The sequence below is a fragment of the Salminus brasiliensis genome, chromosome 2 (assembly GCF_030463535.1).
Source record: "Salminus brasiliensis chromosome 2, fSalBra1.hap2, whole genome shotgun sequence".
NCBI lineage: Eukaryota > Metazoa > Chordata > Actinopteri > Characiformes > Bryconidae > Salminus > Salminus brasiliensis.
Genome location: NC_132879.1, coordinates 29,538,450 through 29,563,314, shown reverse-complemented (window position 1 = coordinate 29,563,314; position 24,865 = coordinate 29,538,450). Strand labels below are relative to the sequence as shown.

Below are 24,865 nucleotides of genomic sequence, written 5' to 3'. Positions count from 1 at the left end.
AACCTAGACATTTTTGCAAATATTCTCCTGTAATGACTTCATTCGGCTTCTGATCTGTTTTGTGTTTGTTTTGTTTTTTTGCTGTGAATTCTGGGAGCCCATGTCCTTTCTTAACAGCCCACTGCATTACTTTACAGTAAGGTCCTGTTTTTTCATCCAACAAAAATACTTTATTTATGAAGAAGAATGTATATGTTGATGTAAAGCTTAAAAGCAGCAGACACAAAAGAAAAGGGCACCCTAAAATGGAAATGGAAATGGAGCTTTAGTGAAAGTTCTACTAGGAGACTCTGACGCCGTCCTGCCTGGTTGTACAGGGGCTTGGCTCCACCCCTGCCTTTCATGTACAGCAAGATCTGCAAGGGTCCAGATGTTACGAGACCTGGGCAGACGATGGGGCCTACGCTGAAGACTTTAACTTACAGACGTTTCTATCATATCGTTTACACTTACTTACATTCTTGTGCACTTGCTGTAGTTTATAGGTAGAAATGTGTGTAAATGCAATGTAAATAAAGCCGATTACTGTGCAGAATAGGGCATTAGGGGAAAAAAGGTCAAGCTTCTAGTCAAAGAAGTAAAAATATCTTACAGTTATTAGTTGGTATTAGTGGATCATATCGAGAAAATGAAAATGTGCCTTGAGCTGTGTCAGAATCTGTGCCCTATGCACTATATAGTGCACTACTTTGTCCCAAAATGCAGTGCGGAATTGTACAGTATATAACAACAGTGTTATAATTACGAGGTGTCTGAACTACCTTGTTGAGTTCTATTCCCTATAACAGTGATCTGGATTTTCACATGTAGAGGAACATAGTTAATAGGGCACAGTTTTGGACACAGCTTTGAATACTAAACTGTGATACCAGGAGCGTAGATTCCCATCATTCCCTGCGGTTTTGATGGATTATAATTAGCCAAACTCTCCACCATTTAATCCTAAAAGAGACTTTGGGCTACTACCAGCTTCACCTTATTTAAACCAGCAGAACTGCATGTAATTGCTATAATATTTTGTGCATTAGGGGTGCTAGGCACACAGTTCAAAAACAGTGTGATCACACTGTTCGTTTTATTGAGCTGAAATATAAAACTGTTGTCAGCAGGCATCTACAGTAGGCTGCTATTCTATCACAGAATCTGCTCTGAAGATAGGTTTTATACATCTGTAAACATGTCTGAGTTTTAGTAAGGACCAAAGGTGCCTTACAGAGACAATATCTGCCTGTTTAAACAGCACAGTTAACTTCTGTAAATAAATAAAAAATACAATATCCTGTGTGTTTGGAATATGGCATTAAGCTGTAGTTGTGAACTGCAGTGATGGTACAGATAGCCTACTGTCATGTTTCAGTTACGGAAGGTTAGGACATAGTTGATGGTGGATATATGAAAGGTTGATGAGGTGAGTGGAAGTATAGTCATCTGTCTGTGTTTTTGTGCCCCACCAAAGCTTTTTTTTTTTTTTAAGAGAGCATACCAGCTCGGTTTTTTTTTTTTATTATTATTTATTTATTTATTAGTTAATTAGTGTGGATTTATACTAAAAGTGCTGTAAAATGAAAAAAAAAACTTTAATTTTATTATAATTTAAGGACGCTCTCTCTCTCTCTCCCTCTCTCGCTCGCTCTCGCTCTCTCTCTCTCTCGCTCGCTCTCTCGCTCTCTCCCTCTCTCTCTCTGTCTCTCTCGCTCGCTCTCTCGCTCGCTCTCTCTCTCTCTCTCTCTCGCTCTCTCTCTCTCTCGCTCGCTCTCTCGCTCTCTCCCTCTCTCTCCCTCTCTCTCTCTGTCTCTCTCGCTCGCTCTCTCCCTCTCTGTCTCTCTCGCTCGCTCTCTCTCTCTCTCTCTCGCTCGCTCTCTCCCTCTCTCTCTCTCTCGCTCGCTCTCTCTCTCTCTCTCTCTCTCTCTCTCTCTCTCCCTCTCTCTCTCTCCCTCTCTCTCTCTCTCCTTCTCTCTCTCTCCCTCTCTCTCTCTCCCTCTCTCTCTCTCTCGCTCTCTCTCTCTCTCTCTCTCTCTCTCTCTCTCTCATGTGATCCATTTGTGTATCTCCCTTTTCCGGTTGCTAGGGGAGGAGAAGAGCGGCGGTTCTCCAGCGTTTCACTCAAACTCCAACCGAGAGAAACACGGGAAACGAGGTAGTGTGAAAAAAGGGACTCTTCCGGCTGCAGTGTGTACACAGCGGACTTCCCGCTCCTCCGTCGTGTAAGTAAGTTTGTCCGGACAGCGCCTCAGTGGACTCGTGCGAGCGCGAAAAGCCGTAGAGGAGAGTAAATGCTCCGGCGTCATCAGCGCGAGCTCCATGAGACTGGACTTCCCTCGGCTGGCTAACATTGCCGCCGGCCAGGTCACTGGTGCACACTGCTGTGTGTTTAGCCACCCGCCGTCCCCAGGCTGGACGAGGACTCCGGCGGCTGGGACTGCTGCTCGTCGGGACACACTCATGGCGAGCACTGCTCCAGCGACGGGAGAAGCGCTGGGGCTGAGAGCGGCGCTGAGCTGAAGTTTGTGTTTTTACATGTGAGCAATGGATGCCTGTGCGCAGCGACGGTGGCGGAGAGCCGTTTCAGCCCAGCAGGATTTCTCTGCTCAGTGTCATAACAGGCTTTTGACAGCTCTACTGGACAAGAGCCCCAGTCCGGGAGTGGCTAGTTGAACACTGGAGCACCTTTTGAATTGTCCAGACAAAATTCAAGATTACTCTGTTAATAGCTCTTACTATTATTACTACTGCTACAACTACTACTACTACTACCACTATTACTATTACTACTACTACTACTACTACTATTACTACTATCATTACTATATGTTCTACAGCTGTTAGTCTGTGTATAAGGCATCGCATTATGTAGTATGGGCGCTCATGGAAGAAGAATGTGCGATTGCTGACATCGGGCATTGGCGTCCTGGCACTGAGTTGTGGCGTCCCGCATCCAACGCATCATGAGTCCACGCACAGCATCTCTCTCTGCTGGGACGGACCTGCTGAGTGTAGCTCACAGAGAGGGGGCGAAGCAGCCCCACAGAGCTCCACACCCACTCCTCCCTGCGTCCTGAAACACACACGTGCCCTCACACAACCCGCACCCATCCCCCCCACCACCATCCACTCGCGCAGTCACAGACATACATTCACTGTGATACGCAAGGGAGGGGATGGGCAACTCGTCTCGAAAAGAAGGCGAGGAAGAAGGAGGGGAGGAGAAAGACAAAGAAAAGGAGGAGGATGGAGACAAGGAGGAGGAAAAAGCACCAAAGGAAGAAAAGGAGGAGGCCGAGGATGTAGAGCTGCCCCTAGGTGTGGACGAACTTCTCGCCAGTGGGGACCCCGTGCTGGACCTCAGCTACTACAAGTTTCGCCGCCTCCCCAAGCAAGTGCTGAGCCTGGAGCATTTGGAGAAGCTGTATTTGTGCGGGAACCGCCTGCGGACGCTGCCCGATGGCATATCGCAGCTGCAGGGCCTGCGCATCCTGGCGCTGGACTTTAACAAAATGGATGACGTACCCCTGGCTGTATGCCAGCTGGCCAACCTCACCCGCCTGTACCTTGGCAGCAATCGGCTGATGAGCCTGCCGCCGGACATTAGGAACCTGCAGAGCCTGCGCTGCCTCTGGGTAGAGAGCAACTACTTCCAGCGCTTCCCCAAGCAGCTTTATGACCTGCCTCACCTGCGCTCGCTGCAGATTGGTGACAACCGGCTGCGCACCCTGCCCTCTGACCTGTGGCGCATGGAGGCACTTCGGGGCCTATGGCTCTACGGCAACCGCTTCGAGGAGTTCCCCCGGGTTCTTCTGAAGATGGAGCAGCTGGAGATCCTGGACCTAGACCGCAACCGCATCTCAGAGCTCCCCAGCCTGCTGCATCTTCCCGCGCTCCGGCTCTTCTCCTATGACCACAACCCCGTAAAGGGGCCTCCGCGGGTTGGGGAGGAGGTGATCATCGTTGGAGAAGGGGCAGAAGAAGCCCTGCAAATCAGGGAAAGGAGAAAGGAAGCAAAGGAGAGAGCACAGCGGGAAGCGGAGGAGGCCGCGGCGGCTGCGGCGGCTGCACCGGTCATTATTGGAATACTTAAGAAACTTAGGATGAGTAGCAGCTCTCTGGCAGCAGCAAGCGATACAGCAAATGGGACCGTTCCATCAGCACCTCCAGCTGAGGATGAGGTGGGATTAGAGACAAAAGAGGAGGAGGAGGAGGAGGAGGGGGAGGCTGAAAGGCCTACAGTAGCACTTGAAGAAGCAGCACTTGAATATGAGGAGGAGGGGCTGGAATATGAGAGAGAGGAGCTTATTTGCGAGGGTGAGGGGTATGAAGGTTACGGAGGGGCGGAGTTAGAGTATGAGAGAGCTGAGATGGACTATGAATATGAAGGGGAGGAACCTGAATGAGGAGAAGGAACATCATCATCAACTTTGTCCCTTTAAACACTTAAATTGGTTTGCACTAATTTGATTTGGGGTTTTCCATAAGCATATTTTTTCCAGGTTTAACAGTGTTTGACAGTGGAATAGGCCTAAAGTTGGCTGCAGCATGAAGCATGAAATATTCAGAATCGTACAACAGTTCAACAACAACCTGTCCTTAGACGGTCTGTGCTGGTTACAGAATCTACATCTTAAAATAACTGGAAGTAACCATGTTACTTTAGCTCTTTACCTTCCCGCAAAGCGCTCACACCCTTTATCCCATTTCTGGCGTTTTCTAACACAGAAGAGAACGGGGGAGAAAGTGATAGTGTGTTAGTTGAAGCGTAATCTTGTGAAATGAAATGACGGTGAAAACGTCAGCCATAACATATTGCCATCTTTAATTTGACCACAAAACAAGTAATTGACCTAAATAGGTAACAAAAATCAATTATTTAGGAATAATGGACAAAAGAGAACGTCACACCTCATGTCTTACTGCTTAGGCTTGTGTCTCCTTGTCCCTGGCTGTTTTGCCTGATGTCCAACCGTACATGAGCCGAGATAAGACTAAGGATGCGGCCCCACATTGAACTGCATACCATGTTGTTGCAATGGCACACAGGGCTCCAGGCACACCTTCTGTTATGTATCACTTTGGTACCTAGTGTTCTAATCCTCCACCTGATGAGGAAAGTGGTAGTACATTTACATTTACATTTATGGAATTTAGCTGACGCTCTTATCCAGAGCGACTTACAATGTTACTCGTATTACAGAGGTGGGCCAATGTAGTGTTAGGAGTCTTGCCCAAGGACTCTTATTGGTGTAGCGCAGCATAGCCACCCAGACTGGGAATCAAACCCCAGTCTCTCACATGGTATGGTAGCCCACAGGTAGTGGTGTTATCTGTTGCGCCACACCAACTGTAGTACCACAACAAAACATTCAAAAGAGTACCGAGCAGTAAAATCATCCCAGATCATTTCTACAATTACAGACATTTATAATTTGTAGTTTGTGGTCTTGGTGAGTTCCCTTCATGTGGACTTCCCAGCAATTCAGAGACCATTAGATAGCCCCACTGGCATGTATGAAAAGTGTATGAGAGGATGCTTACTTTAGAGGCAGGCATTTCACAAAATAGCCATGATCGTGAAACACTGTGAAAATGGAAAAAAATGTTTTTAAGAGCAATCGTGAAATTTTGAGTTGAGGTAAAAGAACATGGAGGGGGTTTTATGAAGAAAAAAACTATTTTAAAGTGTATTGTAAGGGATGACATGCTCAATCAAGGCTGCTGTGAATTTTTTCTATAACAATGTCTCCAGTAGTGAGACAGACCCAGTACAGGACTGTCACCAACAGGTTCAGCACTTAATTTATTCTCTTCAAAAAAAACAAACCCTGTGAAAAACCAATGGAAACTGCACATTGTTAGGGGCTGCAGCTTTATACATTATGAGTAAGACTCATACTTTTTGAGAATGTGTGTGTGTGTGTGTGTCTGGCATGCATGGATGTGAGAGAGCGCGAGTGTGTGTAATTTTACTCTTCCCCGGGTGTACTGTATCTGGAATAGGATACTGCGATTGCTGTGATGTGTGCGGGTGAAACGAAATCTTCTCTCATTAAATAATCATTGAGTTTGCGAAATGTGTTTCAATCATTCATGCGGGGCTGAGAGTATCTAATACTACTCCAGCTCTTGAAATGGCCCCATTGCGCTCCAGCTGTGCAATGAGAAGGTTCACAGGCGCGGGCTGTGCAACAGGACTCCTAGAGCTTTTTGAAGATTACAGAGATAAATGGCTGAGACACTAGCCAAGCTAATGCTAACCGAGGTAAACTTTGCCTCAGCAGTCTTAAGCTACTCTGGGCACTCCGTGTGAAAACCAGAGAGGGGTATGAGGGGGATGAGAAAGGGAGCGAGAGCGAGAATAGAGGGGGACTCTTCTCCTTAAAAGGCCAGGGAAGGAAGCCAGAGATGTTTTAAACATTAGCAAGAGAGGGGGAGAGAACAAATAAAAAAAAAAAAAGACTTGAAGTATAGAGGTCAGCTAGCGTCAAGTCTGTCTTCCAAATTCTCGTTTTTCTTCACCCGTCTTCATTCTTTCCTTTCAAATGACCAACATATTTCTCTGTTTACTTCTTCCAGTCACACTCTCCAGCTCTCGTTCTTGACAAGTTTGGTGCTTTTGTGGCCCGGACTCCCTCTTCACCCTGTTTAAGCTGCCGGGAAGGCTTGGAGTAGAAGTATACAGAGCTGGTGCTTTCTGTCTCTGTGGGAATATATCACTCCCTGCGATCCTATCAGTGTGTTCAGTTTCAAGAAAAGGTCCCAAACTGACCCTGGGATGGTACCCAGAAGGATATGTCCTCAGTACCTTTAGTACAGGGACATATAGTAATGAAACTTTACCATACCCCCTGTGGGAGTGTTGTTTTTTGTTTGTTTGTTTTTACTCCCCCCAAAACACGCACAACTTGGCTTGACTTTTATTTAATTTTATTTAAAGTCAGTTATGAAAAGCTACCAATATGGCCTTTCCCCTGGGAAAGGGAATGTAGTGTGCCATTAAGGTACACACATGGAGAAACAAGACCCTACCTGTACATTACCTTCTTTCTGACACTGATTTAAGTTGTGTTGACTCTAAACATCGTGTCTGACTGCAGTATTTTTTTACATTTTATTTTATTTTAATATTATATTTTATAAAGAGTACAAATATGAACATTTGCCCTAAGAGCGTGAATGCAGTGTGCCTTTAAAACTGATTTAAGGTACACAGTTGGAGCTTACTGATACTGTACCTTTATAAAGTTGTAAAGATGTAGCATTTAAATGTACCTTGGTGAGCAATACTGTACCCCCTTTTCTGACTGTGTACAATACAAGCCTACACTCTGTAAAATCATGAAACGTGAGACATTTCCATAATCTAAACACCGTTGCTTAAAACAACAGTCAATGTGATAGTTTTTTTTTTTTTTTTTTATCATTTATTAGATGCCTCATACACGATTTCCCCAGCTTGCTCTCAAACAGGGGAACAGCTTAACTAAACACTGTGACGCATTTGAAAAGTGTTACAGAAAAGTGCTTAGCTTGGTTTCAGAACCAAAACAATTTGGATTTGCAGTGCAGGAAAGTGTTCCTTTACTTGACTTTTTTTTTGAACTCGGTGATCATTGGGTCATTAGAGGAGTCTTCTTACTTCTCTGACCAAATGAACGGATAATTGTGTTTGGCCACGCTGTCGGGCCCTGCTTCTTCTTTGTCACCACACTTCCTCTGGAGTAAGCGCATGGCTATTGCTATTTCTCTCTCTCTCTCTCTCTCTCTCTCTCCCTGAAGGAGAGTGAAATCCATCTGCTGAAACAGTTAGGTTGCTTTGTGAGTCATCAGCACTTTGTTGTGAGGTACTGGGAACCAAAGCGTTTTGGCACACTGCAGTGGTGAAGAGAAAACTGCCGCTCTGCCCTGTGTCCCAATTGGCAGACTGCAGGTAAAACGGTGCCGCATTACCAAGTAAACACAACTCAGCTAAGCAAATACATATGGGGATATGTACAAGTCAATAAACTTTACACTACCCACGTTCCAAAAATGTCAAAAATACCCCACAAGATTCTCTGAAACTATGTCACATGCATTAGAATTGCAGAGTTCACACTTGCACGTCCACAAAAACACTTGACTGGCCAAGGTTCTGAGTCTTTGCTAGTTCTGCCAGGATCAGGAAGTCAATAAGAGATAAATGAGCCCCTTTCGGAGGTCAATTAGTTTGATATTGCATCAGTTGACTTCAGCGCTTGAATCGGAAGTATTGCTGTAATGTCCTTATTCAGTGATACTGGTGGCATTTGTGCATTTACATAAAGCTACTGTGATGGGAATATATGTGATATACAACTCACAGGCTAACCAGAAAGGGATGCTGAACTGCAAATATACAGTCAGGTCAATAAGTATTTGGACAATGACACCGTTTTTGTAATTTTACCTGTCTTGTAACCTGTCTTAGTAGATTTTAAATAAAGCAATTAAGATGTGTGCAGCCACTTTCAGTTTGTGATTTTGTCTGCCTTTGGTTTTGTCTTCGGTTCAAAAGTGAAAAGCATGCTCATCTAGGTTGAGGTCAGGCCTTGGCAGACTGACTCTGCCTTTTAAGAACATTCCATTTCATTGCCTTAAGAAACTCTTGGGTTGCTTCCATGGTATGCTTTGGGTCATTACTTGTATCTGTACAGTAAAGCACCTTCCTCTCACTTGACTTAATCTGAGCATAAAGTATAGCTGTGCACTGGAGATTTCATCCTGCTACTGCTGTTAGTAGTCCTGTCATCTTTAAACACCAGGAACCAGTTCCATTGGTAGCTTTACATGTCACTGCTATAGAGGTGCCTCCACCATGTTTGACAGATGATGTGGTGGCGTGCTTAGATCAAGGATCCTTTCTTTCCTTCTCCATACTGAAGTTAATCTTGGTTTCATCTGTCCTGAGAATGGTGTTTTAGAACTGAGCAGGCTTTGTAGATGGTTTCTATCAGTCTAGTCCGACCTTTCTGTTCTTGGGTGTTATCAGTGGCTTGCGTCTTTGTTTACATTCATGAAGGTGTCTCTTCATGACAGTGCTATGCCTACCTCCCCCAGAGAGTTCTTGGCTTGCCGAGATGTTGTGGAGAGTGTACTAAATTGTTGGTTTGGCCACTTCTGAAGTTTCTGCTTTCTCTATGGTAGGTTTTTTTTCAGTCTAATGTTGGCCTGTTGCTCCTGCATTGTCATTTCTTCAGACTTCATGTTAAAAGTTTCCATGAACATCAAATGCAAATTCAACACTCGAAATGAACTCCCGGCCTTTATCTCCTTAATTTGTCATGACAACATAAACATAATGAAACAGTGCTGCATGCTCAATGCTCATTAGTCAATTGTCCAATTACATTTGAGCCTGTGAAAATGGAAAGACTATGTAAAATGTCTATAATTACTAAACTATTTTTGTTAAATCTCTTGAATTAAAGCTAAGTGTCTACACTTCAATCACATAACCATTGCTTCATTTCAAATGGATTGTGAGGGTGTATAGAGGTAACATTACAAAAATGTGTCACTGTGCAAATACTTATGGTGCTGACTGTAAAAAAAATGTTTTAAAAAGCATGAGAAATGGCAAGCGTGGCATGAGAGTGTGAGATTACAGCCAGCCATGCCAGTCTCTCAGCCAATGCGTGAGAGTTGTCAGCACGGTTACAACAGACAGAAAATATAAAAAGCAGAAGCTTAGCCCAGAATAAAATATTGTAAACCAAGGATGTAAAGTTGCCATAGCTAAGGTGTAATGTATAATGCAAGCAAAATCCCTACATATATTCAGAGCTGATTCATGCTGCTATACTAAGAGTTGGAAGATGCTAAGTTGAATGAATGTGTCCACATCTCCTCTTTTTTTTTCTGGCGTAAGCCTGTGTGGCTACACTGGACTGTTTTGGCTGTAAGTGTGTGTGGTGGCTGCATGCTCTGACATAAAGCAGGCCTGTACTGTGAACTGTGTCTGTGCACTTAATCATTTAGTGCACTAGTCTCTAGTTTATACTGTCTTCATTCTGGTTAGGTCAGCCACATACCATTCTAACATAGGCACTGAATGAGCAGCAGGAGCAGTCCTGCACTACTCGAACCTCAATTTTTCTCATTGGAGCTACTTGGCACACAATGGTCATGACGGGGAGAGGAAATTAGATGATAGGATAGCAACAAGAACTGCAGTATAAAACCCAGTGAGTGAAGTGCTATGGCATAAATCAGGCTCTAATTTGCGTTAGGCCAGAGGATGCATGTGTTAATGGGTTAGGCAGTTGGTTTACAGCTGCTACAACACATGTAAAGGCTTGATCTCTCAAAGTTGGAACTGCATTTGTATGTGTAAGAATCCAATACTTGATAGCAAGCTTGATAGTTGTTGTTGATACTTTTGCTTTCAGAAGAGGTCTTTTAAGATTTGTTGAGGTTTTGTGTTGCTCACATTAGAATATTTTAGACCAGCTGCATAGCTTTGCAAAACCGCTGTCTCTCTTACAAACACACACAAACACACTCGTTTTTTTATACCTTGTAAAAACGTGTCCCATATGTATACTATATATGTAAGTACCTACAGTGGCATGGAAAGGTTTGGGCACCCCTGGTCTACATATTTATGTAGTTAGAATTTAAGAGTAAAATATGCCCTAATTTCTAAAAAGCATAAAGTTGGCCTATAAATCTTAAAGGTTATCTGAGAGCTTGTTAACAGTCGTTGTAAGGAAAGGCCAGGTGATGCAAATTTCAAAATAATCAAAATAATTGATGTCCCTACAGCAGGAGAACGCTATAAGAATGGCAGAATGGCAGGAATTAAGGAGATCAGGTTGAGGCCTGTACAGACCAAGAAATCTTTCTGAGGGAACTGCTTGTTGCTAGAAAGGTAAATCAATACCTCTGTTTGACTGCAAAAGACCTTCAGGAAGATTTAGCAGACTCTGGAGCAGTGGTGCACTGTTCTACTAAAATGTATGAAAAACACCTGCACACACACACACACACACACACACACTTTTTTAAAAATGGTAAAAACCCACAAAAGTAGAAACAGCACTGATGGTGGATGCTCTCATTCCTCTCATGTTGATGTTTCTCAAGAGGTCCAGTAACAGGGTGAGCTGTGCTGGGTCAGTACTGTTTGAGTAAAACTCAGACTTTTCAGTTGGCTCCTGGTCACATCTATTTGCATATTGGGAGTGTCCTGCACCCTCAGTCACCGTCAGTGTGTAATCAGTCCTCCTGGGTACCTTCTCTGAGATAATGAGTAATGTTCTATGTAATAGTTGACTGTTTGGGTTAAGTGTGGTTGGATGCTGAATGGTTGTTGTAATGTTGGTTCATGTATTAATGCATGTTTTTTCATATTGGCAGGTTCCAATACTGGCAGATGGAAGCAATCAACTAAGGAATGAAAGGGATGACCTTAAGTTAAGGTTTTATTTTGTGGCTCACATGATTTAGTTAAAGTAATGCAGTAAAATGTTCTAACCTAATTTAGGAAGTTTTAAGGTATTGATAAAGGTATAATTAGACATTTCAGTTTGTACTAAATCAGAAAAAGTGTTTTTCCCAAAATAAAAATTAAGCTGTAAGAAAGTGAAACAGTTGATGGAAGTATTTTTACTTTATTTGAATGTTATCTTTGTCTTTGGGTAAATACATATTTTAAATTATATTAAATTAAAATGTATGATTGCATATATTTAATCATATATAAATTTGAGAAAAACTAATATATTTAGGTCTAAGACATCACTGCACACAGGCCATGATCATGGCTAGTTCACACAGCTCTAGAATGAGTCCTAGCCTGCTGCTACAGTAAAGTCAGGATATTTTTATACTGAAAATTAAGAATGTACAAAAACAAACAACACACGCTGAGCTGAGTATGTACCCAGTGTGCCTGCCACCTGAGCTATGAATATGTGACTCTGTTTCTCTCTTTGCATGGCCAGCAGTGTGTGTGTGTGTGTGTGTGTGTGTGTGTGTGTGTGTGTGTGTGTGTGTGTGTCACTCCATGCATGGCTAATCAGGTCCATTTGCCAGTTTCATGGATGTGGGGTGTTTAACTAAGCGATGCTACTCTGCCCCAGCATTCATCTTAATGCCCATCAAGGCACAATGTCTAACTGCCCTGCACTCTCATAATAGCCCAAAGTGCTGCTTTTACAGCCACTGTGATTTGCCTTGCTAATAACAGCATTTGTAAAGATTAATATTATTCAGTGTGAAAATGTCATACTGAGGCGATTTAACCACAACGATCAGGAGGAATGTGAACACGGCAATATTACACTTGAATCAGTAATTATACATTTATTAAAAATGCCTTGGTTAATATCCACACAGATTAAACCTGTGAGGGAGAGACAGGGGAAGAAAATGAGAACATAATAACTGCAATTGTGCAATTATACGAGTGGTATTCATACATGACTGCATGTGTGTGTGTGTGTGTGTACCTGTCAGTGTCTCGCCTGCTGTAACCATCCTCCCGGTTTCTGTGAGCCCCTGCTCTTTTCCAGCCCGCCTTAAATGCTGCCGGATCACCACACCTGCACACAGGCAACCCACTTCTCTGTACATGACTTGTATTAATAGACATGCAATCGCAGCTCTAAATGTAATAGCCAGAATAATCAGGGGTAGGCCAGTGCGTGTGCGTGTGCCAGTTCCAGGCAATTTATATGATGCACTAAAATAAATGTAAAACATTGTGTATTAGTCCTGTTATAAGGATGTAATCCTTATGTACACAGGACAAAAAAGGGCTTTGACAAGCTTTTTTACATAAAGAAAATATGCTGATATTACACACACCAATATACACGTTTTGTATCTTCACATGAATGTATGGTGTTTGTAAAATCTATATAAATGAGCTGGTCACAATAGTTCATTATTTCTTGTTAACACAAGTGCTACTGCCAGCCCGAGTCTGATTTCTGGCATATCGGATCCAAACCACATTTGGAGGTGACTTGAGATGCAATCACAATCAGAACAGATGCATCTGGCCAATCAAAAAAGTTCCAAGTTAATGAAGTTACGTGTGTTATGTTTGGGCAGTACAACCCTGATTAGTAAAACATACTGGGCATGCCCCCCCCCCTTACTCATCATCAGCGTGTAGTCATTTCTCCCAGACTACTTTTCTTAGGCATGCATTGGCCTTCAGTCTAGCTGTTACTTGCTTTGTCTCTGTGATTTTCTGCTGATGAATGTGGTTTTGTGTCAGCTGAATGCTGTAGTGCATGGTATTAAGTTAATGCAGTGTTATATCTTAAGCATTTATGTTGATTGTGGCTTATTTAAGTAGTTTAGTTGGGGTCGCTAAGTTTAATGTTTAATGAACTGTGTGAACACTTTAGGACAAGCTAGGTTATGACTAAACTAGAACATCTTGGGCCAGAACACACAATACCTGGTACTTATATTATCATCTTGCACTAATTCAAACAACATTATGAATCATTTGTACAGTAAAGTAACTCACCTGTAATAGAGAGACCAGCATCTCTTTATCATTGCTACTTCAGGGACAGCATGCTGCTAATTGCACTATGTAACTTTAATAAAGTAGGCAGAACCACACTGACAAGAACTGTGTAATGCTGCATAACCATATTCATGAGAAATCCTATAATATTACTTTACTGTTTCAGTTCACATGCTTCTTTCACTTTCAGACACCAGTTCTGAACTTTTAAACTTGAATAATTGGTTGTCTGCTACGAGATGAGGTGAGCTCAAACAGCGGTTTGCTTCTCTATGCTAAATTACTCTCTCCGCCTGTAGGGAGAGCCCATGAGCACAAAATACCAGTCCTCACATAATGCTGCTTTAATAGTATAATAGCTTGGAATAGCTCTGCCTGAACAGTACGTGCTTAAGATACATAATGGTGAATGTAATAAGAACAATAAAACCCATAGGCTATGGTGTTTTTAATATAACACACACACACACACACACTCATACACATAAATATGCAGGCAGACTCACTGGCTCTGGTAGTGTGTAAGGTAGTGTAGTGGGTCTGGCGGCATGTGTGACAAAGCACTGCCATGAATTTAATGAAGTGTGCCGAAACATCATGATATAAGAAAAGCTTTTAGAGTCATTATTCAGAGACCAGACCTACGGTTCTGAGGTACTGAAGTACATCACGCAGTACACACATGGATGGGTTATACAACACAGGCTAAGAGAGTGAGTAGATCAGTGACAGAGCCAATCTCACCTTCCACCCAATCTCTCAGCAAACATGCTGTAAACCTGCCTGTAGTGAGGAAGCTACACCAGCAGGGAGTCCTGAGGATACAGCCCGTATAGGGGAGAGTTAGTGAGTAGAGTTAGACTCAACTGTTGTTTTGCTTGGTTTCTGAGTAATTCTTCATGCTGCTTTATCTGTTTGTTCTACTCTAGTGTGACTTTTTTTACTTTTATTGCAGAGATAATGTGCTTAGCTGCCTAAAACCTCTGCACAGAACTATACCCAGTGGCTAGAAGTGCATCGGCCCAATTATAGGTTGGTACCTTTTTGCTGAGAGTGTATGCACTCCAGTAAGATACATCCAGATACATGAAATTATAAGTATTTTTATGTAAAAACACAGATGTGGTCAGACCTGGTTGTTTCAGAGCAGCATTTAAAGCGCTATGGGTGAGAAATAATTCAATCAAATGTAAGAAGAGGCATTTAAAGGGGTTCAAGCCATGGGGGAGCTAGGAGGTTTTATCTTTGTGGAGGGAAAAATGAGAGAAGGAGAGTATAGGAGATGAAAGCTGTTCTCACAGGGCATGCCAGAGGATCTCGAGTGTCTCTGCTGAAGGCATGTGTCTGGCCAGCGCTACCCTGTCTTTGGCAGCAGGTAAGGAGTGTAACATGAGCAAAATGCAGAATACAGTGCAGCCTGTAAGCAAGTGCAGAGTGAGATTTCTTTCTCTGATTGGCCCCAGAAATGGGGAGTCTAATGTGAAAAGGGCTGTAATTTAAACATGCTTCACCAATATAGCTGCAACACCCTCCAATTAAAGCTGACATTCTGCAAAGTCAGAATAACAACCTCCCTGTCACATTCTAATCACTTACAGACCACACCGTGTGAGGTGAGATCATAATGCCACCATTAACTGCACTTACATTTACAGCTATCAAAGCTATTTGGTGTACATGAGCAGTAAACAGCACAAATGCAGCCGTTGTCTTGACTGTCATTTGTCTTACATTAATAATGAGCATGAACTGTAACACAAACACCAGTGTTGAATTTCCAGGATTACCTACAGAGCTGCTCTAATCATTCTCAACACTGATAGTGTTAAAAGATGACAGTTACAGGTGTTGATGATTAGATTCATTAGTTTAGGCTCCTCACACCTTTCCCATTGGCTTCTGGAACCACCTATTTGCATGTGGGGTGTGTCTTTCCCTCTCTCACTAACCATCATTGTGCTGTCATTCCCCCTAGGTTACCTCCACAAGGGTGTCCGCATCAGTATGTTAGTGTAGCTGTTTGGCCTTAGTGTTGGCAGCTGTTAGAGCAAGTATCTACTCATGCAGGGTTGAACGGCTATCTTTTGTGAAGCTGGTGAATGGTCGTAAGCCGGTTGGTGAAAACTGTGTTAACTGACAGGAGCTGATTTGGTTAATTAAACATACTGTTTTAAGTGGAAGCAACAACTGTGGAGTCTTTAAATGCTGTGAAAGTGTTAGAATTAATGCAGATGGGGGTTTTCTTTAAAGTCTCAGCAAGGTAAGAATCAGCTCTGTTAAAATAACACTATTCGGAGTGTTTTTACTCTCTAGGAGATCTAGCTGATGTATGGTGAGTGCTAAAAGTGTGTTCAGACTTTCTCTTCTAACACTAACAGAGTGTTAAATTAACTCTAGCCAGAGAGAAACACTATAAAGGTCTTTAATGAACACTTTCAGCGTTGATTTAACACCAGCAATTTTACTGTGCAGAAATGTGTAATGCTGCTGGCTGGTTGCTTTAGTAAATCCACTGTCCTCTTTAACTCAGACAATCTGATGATTACAGCAGACTTTGCTGCTGATCCACAAGCACGAAGACTAAACACGCACAGACATGACAGTAGACACTACTGACTGTAGTAGTTCTCATTAAAGTGCTTGCTGCCAAGCACCAGTGTGTCATTTTATTATTTTGTAAACAGATGTCAGGCCCTTATACTGTGTGTGTCATGAAAGTGCTCTCTGAATTAAAGGAAAGGAAAAGTATTTTAGATAGCAGGATGGGGAAGCAGGGTGTTTAGGGTTGCACAGTTTAGCTTTTCCTTATAATGAGCAATACTGCGATATGCAAGCAAGCTTTGAACCATTTATCCAACATTTCACTGTATGCCGTGAGCACCCTGGCCAATCACAAGTGTTCTCACAGTGTTTGCATGAATCAGTTCATTCATACGATCCAATCACAGGACCAATCACAGACAGAAGTTTCTAAACAAACAGTAGGATCAATACCAGGGGGTGTCCTCAAAACAAACAATGCTGGGATTAGGACCAATTGCAGACAGGGGGAGGGCTTAGAACATGAATAGGACCAATCAGGACTGCTAGTTTTTAATGTTTCTCTATGTTTAACGCTAAATACGGATACGAGCCAATAGAGACTTCTGTCCGTACTCTGCGTTCATTTTGTCCGTATTTGTTGCCGTTCTCTTAGGGCTTGCGGATGTTGTCAGAAACCAAGGATAGTTACAACATTTGAAACAGACATGTTCGTTTACGCATTTACGCATTTAAATGAGCCTGTGAAACAAATTTGCATGATTAGAACCAATCATAGTTAGGAGGTACTTCCTATTATAATTACTCAAAGTATTCTTGCCTTTACTGCCTTTAAAATATAATGTAGACTTGCTGCAGATATATGAATACAGTACATTTTCCCAGGACTTCCATTGCATTCCATTCCAGCTCAGCTCACGTAGATGTAATAAGTCTAGTGATCAGACTGAGATTCTCACAGGCCTGGCTTGTGCTCAAAGCTGCACGTAGCCTTTCTGTCTGCTCTTTGCTCTGATGGTGGGTAGAGCCTCTGCCCCGTTAGAGACAGCCAGCCGCTGGTAATGTTGCACAGACTGGGGTGAGACACTACAGAGAGAGGAGGAGACAGGAGTCTAGCCTGTGACTAAAAAGACAAGAACAGAGACAGACAGCGGTCAATGGTTTGAGGCACACATCAGGCTCTGCTGACCCTAGCTAGGGGTTGTCATGCTGGTCGAGACAGGAGCTGTAGTAGACAGCTGGTCTAGGGTTGGCAGAGTATCTTTACCCAAAGTGATGACCCAAGCATGGACTGAAGCCCTTTTTACCTGACAGATAGTAAAGAAAGATATATGTTACAGGATGGCAAAATTAATCAAAGCACTGACCACACAGATACTTCTTACCCCAAAGGAGGTAAACCTGTGTGTTTATAGATTGGGATTCCACAGTTCTGCACTGGATCTGTGTTTGTAATGTAGGTTTGTGAGGCAGAAAGTTAAATAGAGGGCTTAAAGGTGTGCAAGTCCTAAGCTGTCCTCACAGTAGTCTTGTTCGTAGGAGGTGTAGTCCAGCTTGAGAGCTGTGTTCGCAAGCCAACCATGTGCTCTGCCTGTTCCCAGTTTTGGCCAGTGTCCAGCGGCCAACCCATCTCTTACTGAAATAATAAGCCGGCAAATATGACACCTCACAAGCTCCAGAGAACAACCTTACCCAGGGCTACTCAATAAGTCTAAGAAACTATGGAAGATGTGCGTACAGGGTTACTTCAACCACACTACCATGGAATAAAAGTAGGCCTGTCTCACAATCAAGTTATATTGGAATTATAACTGTAAAACATGTGTTCGTGTTTTTAATCAAAATATTTAAATGACGTATAAAGTCAGATCACGCTGTTAGGCGATGTCTATAGCATAACTCGAGCTTGTTAAGTGAACAGTAATAGGCTAGGTAGCAAACTAGGCGGCAGTGATAAATTAAGGCCTTTGCGTGCTGCTCTGATCCAGCAGAGCCGCTTAGCCTCCTGGGCAGGTAGCGTGAGTGGCTAAGATAACCGATACTCTTACCAAAGAGATCACCGCTCTCAGCACTAAATCATGTGACCAGACTTGCTAGAGCAGCTCGGGAAAGAAAGTTATTTCATGAACTTTATTTAAAGACGCCTCACATTATATCCAGTTGCTTCATTTAAGCATTATTTTGACACTTCAGCATAAAATTACAATAAATAACATACATTTTGTATTTCATATTTTTTTTTACATAGGTTATGTCAAATATACGCCGGGCATTCATTTCCCAAGTGTTTCTTTGCTAGCACTAATACTAATACTACTAGTGCTAGTGCTAGTGCTACTTCCACGACCATTAGTAGCTACTATACCTACAACAGTTGTGTTAAAAATAATAATACATAACAATAACAATGGAAACATTTTATCTATTTATTTATTTTTCTAGTTTTTATTCTTTTTTTGTCTCATAATTTGACATCTGATGGTTTTGTTTGTAGGTTAAAACGTGTACATTTTTAAGAAGCTTTTGGGGGGGAAAAACTAGTCCTAAAGTGCGTTTCGTTTTTGTACACGAGATGGCGCTGTTGGTCTGTGTGAATCTCTTTCTGTATGAACCTGCTGATCCCACTTTACTGCTCTGCCTGTCCTTTGTTTAAATTCACCATGATATTCTGTCTCAAATTACCATCATGTACAAAATGCCTGTGTAGACTGTGTGTGTGTTTGGGTGTGTGTTTTTCGCTGTGTGTGCTTCAGCATGGGACATGTAATACTGTAATACAGTCTGTAAGACTTTTTTGCCTTGACTTTTGAATTGCACATGAAACAATGACTGGGACGATGGGGTGCAGAATATAACCTTTAATTTAAGGTTATTTACATCTGTATTGACTGAGGCATGTGGGATTATAGCCTTTTATATGCATCCTCCCTTTCAGAAGCTCATCAGTATATGGACAGTTGCTGCTCAGTTGTTTCTTATCAGCTCTTTGGTGTTGCATCATAGTGAGCCCATGAGAGCTAACTAAACGTCCAGGGTAGATTCTAGATGTGCTACTCTCATCACTTGTGTGTGTTGCTGTTGTCTGCAACATGAGGACCAAAGAAAACAACGGCCAGAGATGTTGAATCTAATTTCAGAGCCAAACGTAAATGTGTTACAGTACAACATGACTGGACTGTACATAGATGACCACTGTGTGAAGTACTCCACTCCAATTGGTAGGTCCTTGCTTAAGTGTTGTCTAATGTTAGATTAGCAATTTAGAAAATTTCCATGGTTTTGATGATTTCTCATATCTCGCTGCTTGACCACTGTTGCGAAATTTAAAGAACCATTCAGTGATTCCTGACTTTCTGTAGATGGGGCACTGTTATCCCCTGGTACAGACCACTCAATCAGCAAAAAAAGTGTGCTCATGTTCAGTATGTTATAAAACCTGTCTAAGGTTTACATGAGGATCTCCAGGAGCTGTGTGGGTGGTCAAATGTCTACGAAGAAAGGTCTCTGCACTATTCCAGTAATATGCCCCTACAGCAAAACACAGAGACACCAAACTCTCTCATTGTTGCATTCAGGCCTGTGCTGTAATCTCTGTGTATGTTTTGGCCTACCATCCACATAAAATCACAGTTTTTGCTTTTTTGAGCTTTTCAAAAATGCTCTCCAAGGTTGAGTTTTGTTGTGTGGATGGAGTTTTGATGTGGAGCTTTATGAAAATGCCAACGCCTGACTGAATCTCAAATTACTCCTTACCCCCTACACTGAAAAAGTGAAAGGACCATATCATTCATTTAAAGCGTATTTTGATTTCGGTCTGACTGGAAACATGATTCCGGATCAAACCTGTTTTGTTTAGTTTGTTTAAAAGTGAATAACATTTCCCTTCAATAAATCTTAAAGTCTTAATTTTACTGAAATACTATTTTTACTTCATCCAAAGGTTTTAATATCAAAAGACCTCATGACATCACATCAAATCATTCCTCTTCAAATTCTTCTTTCCGCTATTACCTCCGAAAGTGAAGTCTGTCTGTTGTAGACAAGAACTTTTTAATGAAGTCTGTTGTAGATAAACTGGATATTTCTCAGGTTACTCAGTTATTTTGAGTTATATCTGTTATTTTCCAGATTCAAAAGGATTATTTGGGTTGAATCAACTTGTAATCACTGAGTTAAGTCAGTTGCCAGATGAATAGTGATTGGATAATGCAATATTGAAAATGGCAGTATTTTTTCTCATTTCTGTCATATTGATGTTTCTTAACATGTCAGCTGTTCTGGTTCAGTACTGTGTTGAGTAAAACTCAGACTTTTCTATTGGCTCTTGGTATCATCTATTTGCACATTGGGAGTGCCCTGCACCCTCAGTCACTGTCAGTGTGTAATCTTTCCCCCTGGGTACCTTCACTTTTATTTGGTCTTAGTGTTAAAGTCAAGTTAAGTCAAGATGTTTTTGATGTCATTTAAGTTCTGTATAAAAACACAGTGGAATGAAATGTAGTACAGCTCTGATTTAATAAAATTGACCAATGAAATTGGATTATCTATACCTAAGAAAAACTAATATTTAGGCCTTAGAAATTTTATTAACTTTTTTGTGTATAAAGTGAACATGAATATAAAGTCATAAACTTACAATAGAGTTCAGATTTCCATATGAATAAATGTAAATACTGTTATTTTACAAATCTATAATGCTCTATTCAGATTTACAAGCCATAATTTCATGACTTGAATAGTGCGCTACATAGGGAGTAGCATGGAATTTGGAATAAATCCTCTGTGTTTTCTTCTTTCTTTGACGTGTTTTGATGTCTCTCTTTATGAGGCACTGATACCCCATAGGAGATACAGGGCTTGTAGGCTCATGCAAGCGTTTCTGTCTTTGTGTTGGGCGGAAACAGATGGAGAGAATTGTCAGTTTTTAAAAATATCCATATATGTGTAGACAGGCCCTAGGATCACTGTTTTTCACATGTATGTAAAGCAGTGGCTGTGCCTGTTACACCACTAAGCCCTCAGATGTAGGAGTGGATAGACTGATCTATACGTACGTATTCCACTGATGCATGAGCATCTCTCTCACTGAATGTTTGCTTTGTATGACAAGCTCCAATCTTCTTTACGGATCACTTACCCACAGATCTGACTGGAGGTCAGTTTGATTACTGTTCCTATTGAACAACTGGTCAGTTGAGCAGTCGTTATTGTTACTGGAGCTCCTACTATCCATGCCCAAAATTAAAATTAATCATTTTTGGCGATCGTGCTAGACTTTTGCCACATCTCGTCATCATATAAAGGTAAACTGCGTCTCCCTATACTTGACATTGATTGGTTTTTAGAAGGGTGTGCGTCGGACATAGATGTGTTGTCAATTAGGCAAGTTGCTTTTCCAGGTGTTGTGCCGAAGTCTGCCTCCCTGCCAGAATCCAACTCCCTTCGAGTCAGATTCTGCTCATAATTAAAGGCTCATCTACATAGTATAGATGAAGGAATTATGAGCGTAATCTGTTGCAACCACACTGGCAGATTTCAGATTTCGGCAGAGCGCTGGTTCTTTTTCTTCTCCGTTTTCACTCTCCGAAAGTCCTAACTATCCAAAAAAGCCTTTTCACACTAACAAACAAACTAAACCATGGTTTAGTCGATCTGGGCCAAGGCTGCCTCTTTTGGTCCTTTGGTTTGCGGCACCTTTGTCACGTACTATTTTGGTTCAGGCCAAACAAGATCATACTATATTACTGATCATACTATATTACTAGAAAGATTAGAGAAAATGGTTGGAATCCATTCCAATCATATCTAATATCCAATTATATCATGGTTCCAATCATATCTAACGGGACGCTATCAGTTCGTAAAGATAAAAGATTTATCTTCAAATTACACAGAAGTAAGATATGGAGTTCCGCAAGGCTCAATTTTAGGACCACTATTATTTACATTATACATGTTACCACTGGGCTCAGTTATAAGCAGACATGGCGTTAAATTCAATTTTTATGCAGATGACACACAGCTCTATATATCAGCCAAACTTGACGATAAATTTAGACTACAAAAAATGGAGGACTGTGTAAAGGATATAAAACTCTGGATGTCACATAACTTCCTTCTCCTTAACAGTGACAAAACCGAAGTTCTCCTTTTAGGTCCAAAAGACTCTAGAAATAAACTATCAGACTTAATGTTAGACTTGGCCGATGCTTCCATCATTCCTAGTTTAGCAGCTAAAAATCTTGGTGTCACATTCGACTCAGATTTATCATTTGAGCAACATATAGCTAATATTAGTAGAACAGCCTTTATGCAGCTTAGGAACATCTCCAAACTAAGAAACTCCTTATCACTAAAAGACGCAGAAAAGCTAGTATACGCTTTTATTACCTTAAGTCTAGATTACTGTAATGCACTACTGTCAGGTTGTTCCAGCAGGAACCTCAATAAACTTCAGCTGGTGCAAAATGCTGCAGCCAGCTGAAAAAACTAGAAAATTTTTCTAGTTTACTAAAACTAGAAAATTTTACCATATCAGTCCAGTTCTATCAGCACTTCATTGGCTCCCAGTTAAATTCCGTATCGAATACAAAATTCTTCTATTAACATATAAGGCCCTACAGGGCCTCGCTCCTGAGTACCTGCAGGATCTTATTGTATACTACGAACCATCAAGACTACTTAGATCTCAGGGTGCTGGCCTCTTACTCATGCCCAAAATTCAGAAAACCTCAGCAGGGGGAAGAGCCTTTTCTTATAAAGCCCCCCAACTCTGGAATAACCTTCCAGATCATGACTCAGACACAGTCTCAATCTTTAAATCTAAGCTGAAAACTCATATGTTTAGTTTAGCTTTTGGTAATTAATGTTTCTTAGATAAAGGTTGAAGGTCCAGGGGTTCGCGGACCCAGGGAATTGTAGTACACTGAGATGCTGGAGCTGTCGTCTCGCTGCCTACACGCGATCACTCAGGTTTGTTGACGGTGGAGCAGATAGATGCTGGTATTTTCAGGGTGCTCCCGTGTCCGTGTTACCTTCTGACTCTCCCCTTTTTAATTAGGCTGTTATAATCAGACCTGCCGGAGTCGTCAGACACACTCTGATGCGGATGCTCAACATTCTCCGCCCTCCATAAAATTCCTCTCAGAACTAACTTTCTCTTTCTCTTTTTACCTTCTCCGAGTAAATGGCCACCCAGCCCGACCTGCTGGAAGATTGCCCGCTGAGGTCCCCTCTACCTGCATCAAACCAGCTGCCACCTACCAGTCCAGCCAGCAGGCTGACTGACTTGACTTGACAAGGTAAGTGTGAAAGCACCCTGTGCTTCTCCTGTCCTTTATTTAGGCTTTCCCTTTTAATTGTCACCTGCCTGTTTATCATTATGAAGTATCTTTAGTACAGCGTGAATCTCCAACTACACCAAGGCTCCATGACACATGGAGAGATTTTATTGATAATGGATGAAGCAGTAGAGTTGACTGTGTTAATGCATACAGGTGATGGGGAAATGTCCACTGTCATAAGTGGGACACACTGCCTTTGTTTGGACCAGACTATTCCATTGTGAAAGTCTTTTCAATACAGTGTGAATGTCTTTCTAGACTGAGCTCTATGACGCAGCAGTCTGAGGGCAACATATTGATAATGGATACAGCAATAACGTTATTTAGCACACAGGGTCGAAAAGTAAAATGCACTGTATGTCATTAGTGTGGGACACGCTGCCTCCTTTCACCCTTAACACTCACATTAATCCACTCTCACCTTCACTGCCAGCCCCTCTCCTGCTCTTGCCCTCTCAAGCGAGCAGAACAGCTCCCTCCTGCAGGGCGACCTGTCACTGTCCCGCCAGCCACCACGCTCCAGGATATTGAACAGTGCGTGTCGGCTTGGCTGCCCTTGTGGATCACGCCATTAGTGAGTGTACTCAAGCAGCGCAGTGACGCGGCCGATCGAAACACTCACGCGGCCTCTGAATCCACAACAATAAACATGTACACTCTGTCCTACACCTCTTGCTATCTACAATACAGAGGTGATGTGCACGGAGGACAGAAGAATGGCACTGCTCTGAGAAGATGGTGGTCCAGATCAAGACCTGGCTACTCGATTGATTGTTTTTTGGGGTGATGGGATCGCTACATGTAGTTGTAAATGTAGTTTTGTAGAACTATTGACCTAAAACACTAGAAGTTAAACTGCCAATCGAAGCCTCACCCTCTTGCTTGCCCTTCCTCTCACCATTCATCTTCCAGCTGATCTACTGCAAGTTTGATATGCCCCCTGAGACACCTTTACTCCAAAAGTTCCAGCTTGCTTAATTAACGGAGCAATGATTTTCTGTCAGCGCCCCAATAAAGATTATACATGAACCCGCTAGATCAGATAATTGTCTATGGCAGCCAAGATATTTCTATTTGTCTGTCAGTTTGACTGTGCTTAAACAAGCTTGACCTGCACTGAATTATGTATCTACTGTATCAAACACCCAGAGACTTAGTCAGCAGGTTCTCATCATGCATCTCAAGTGTCTGAATAATTAGCCATGTTAGTATGGTGGTCAGACTGGCTCTTTAAGCACATAATCAATATAATGGTCGTGCATCCTGTCAGTGGAATCTCTACAGTGGTGTCTCTTTCCATTTGATTACAGCTTATGACACCTGGAGGATGCTTGGGGTTTTGCTAAAGGGCCTAAAGCAAACCTCAAGGTCCTCGGTTAAGCCTAAGACCACCTTAGTTAGTGCCAGGGTCAGTTTTGATAGGTTTTCACTATTCAGTGAAAATTGAGCCATTAGGTGTGCCCTTTCAATGGCCAAGTTGTCC

The 24,865-nt window shown here is 42.2% G+C and overlaps 2 protein-coding genes across 3 annotated transcripts; one reads left to right on the top strand and one right to left on the bottom strand.

Moving 5' to 3' along the window:
* The first annotated feature begins 2,044 nt into the window (after positions 1–2,044).
* LOC140549070 (leucine-rich repeat-containing protein 10B) lies at positions 2,045–11,598 on the top strand. 2 transcript variants are annotated; one of them, XM_072672335.1, is made up of 2 exons: positions 2,045–4,163; positions 11,368–11,598. In XM_072672335.1, the coding sequence occupies exons 1-2, from the start codon at positions 3,159–3,161 to the stop codon at positions 11,455–11,457; spliced, it is 1,095 nt and encodes a 364-aa protein (XP_072528436.1). In that variant the 5' UTR covers positions 2,045–3,158; the 3' UTR covers positions 11,458–11,598. The 2 variants fall into 2 exon arrangements, with proteins under 2 accessions (XP_072528436.1, XP_072528435.1); XM_072672334.1 differs by lacking the exon at positions 11,368–11,598 and having other exon boundaries at positions 2,045–8,646.
* A 702-nt stretch (positions 11,599–12,300) lies between these two features.
* Positions 12,301–24,287, bottom strand: saxo4 (stabilizer of axonemal microtubules 4). The gene is given in 7 exon segments (XM_072673404.1): positions 12,301–12,355; positions 12,462–12,537; positions 15,964–16,058; positions 17,021–17,125; positions 17,211–17,346; positions 17,562–17,675; positions 24,257–24,287. Coding segments are annotated over 7 exon segments (579 nt in total). The 3' UTR covers positions 12,301–12,333.
* Positions 24,288–24,865: the final 578 nt, after the last annotated feature.

Excerpts from the sequence above, each read along its gene's own strand:
- LOC140549070 (XM_072672334.1), top strand. The coding sequence starts at position 3,159 with ATGGGCAACTCGTCTCGAAAAGAAGGCGAGGAAGAAGGAGGGGAGGAG.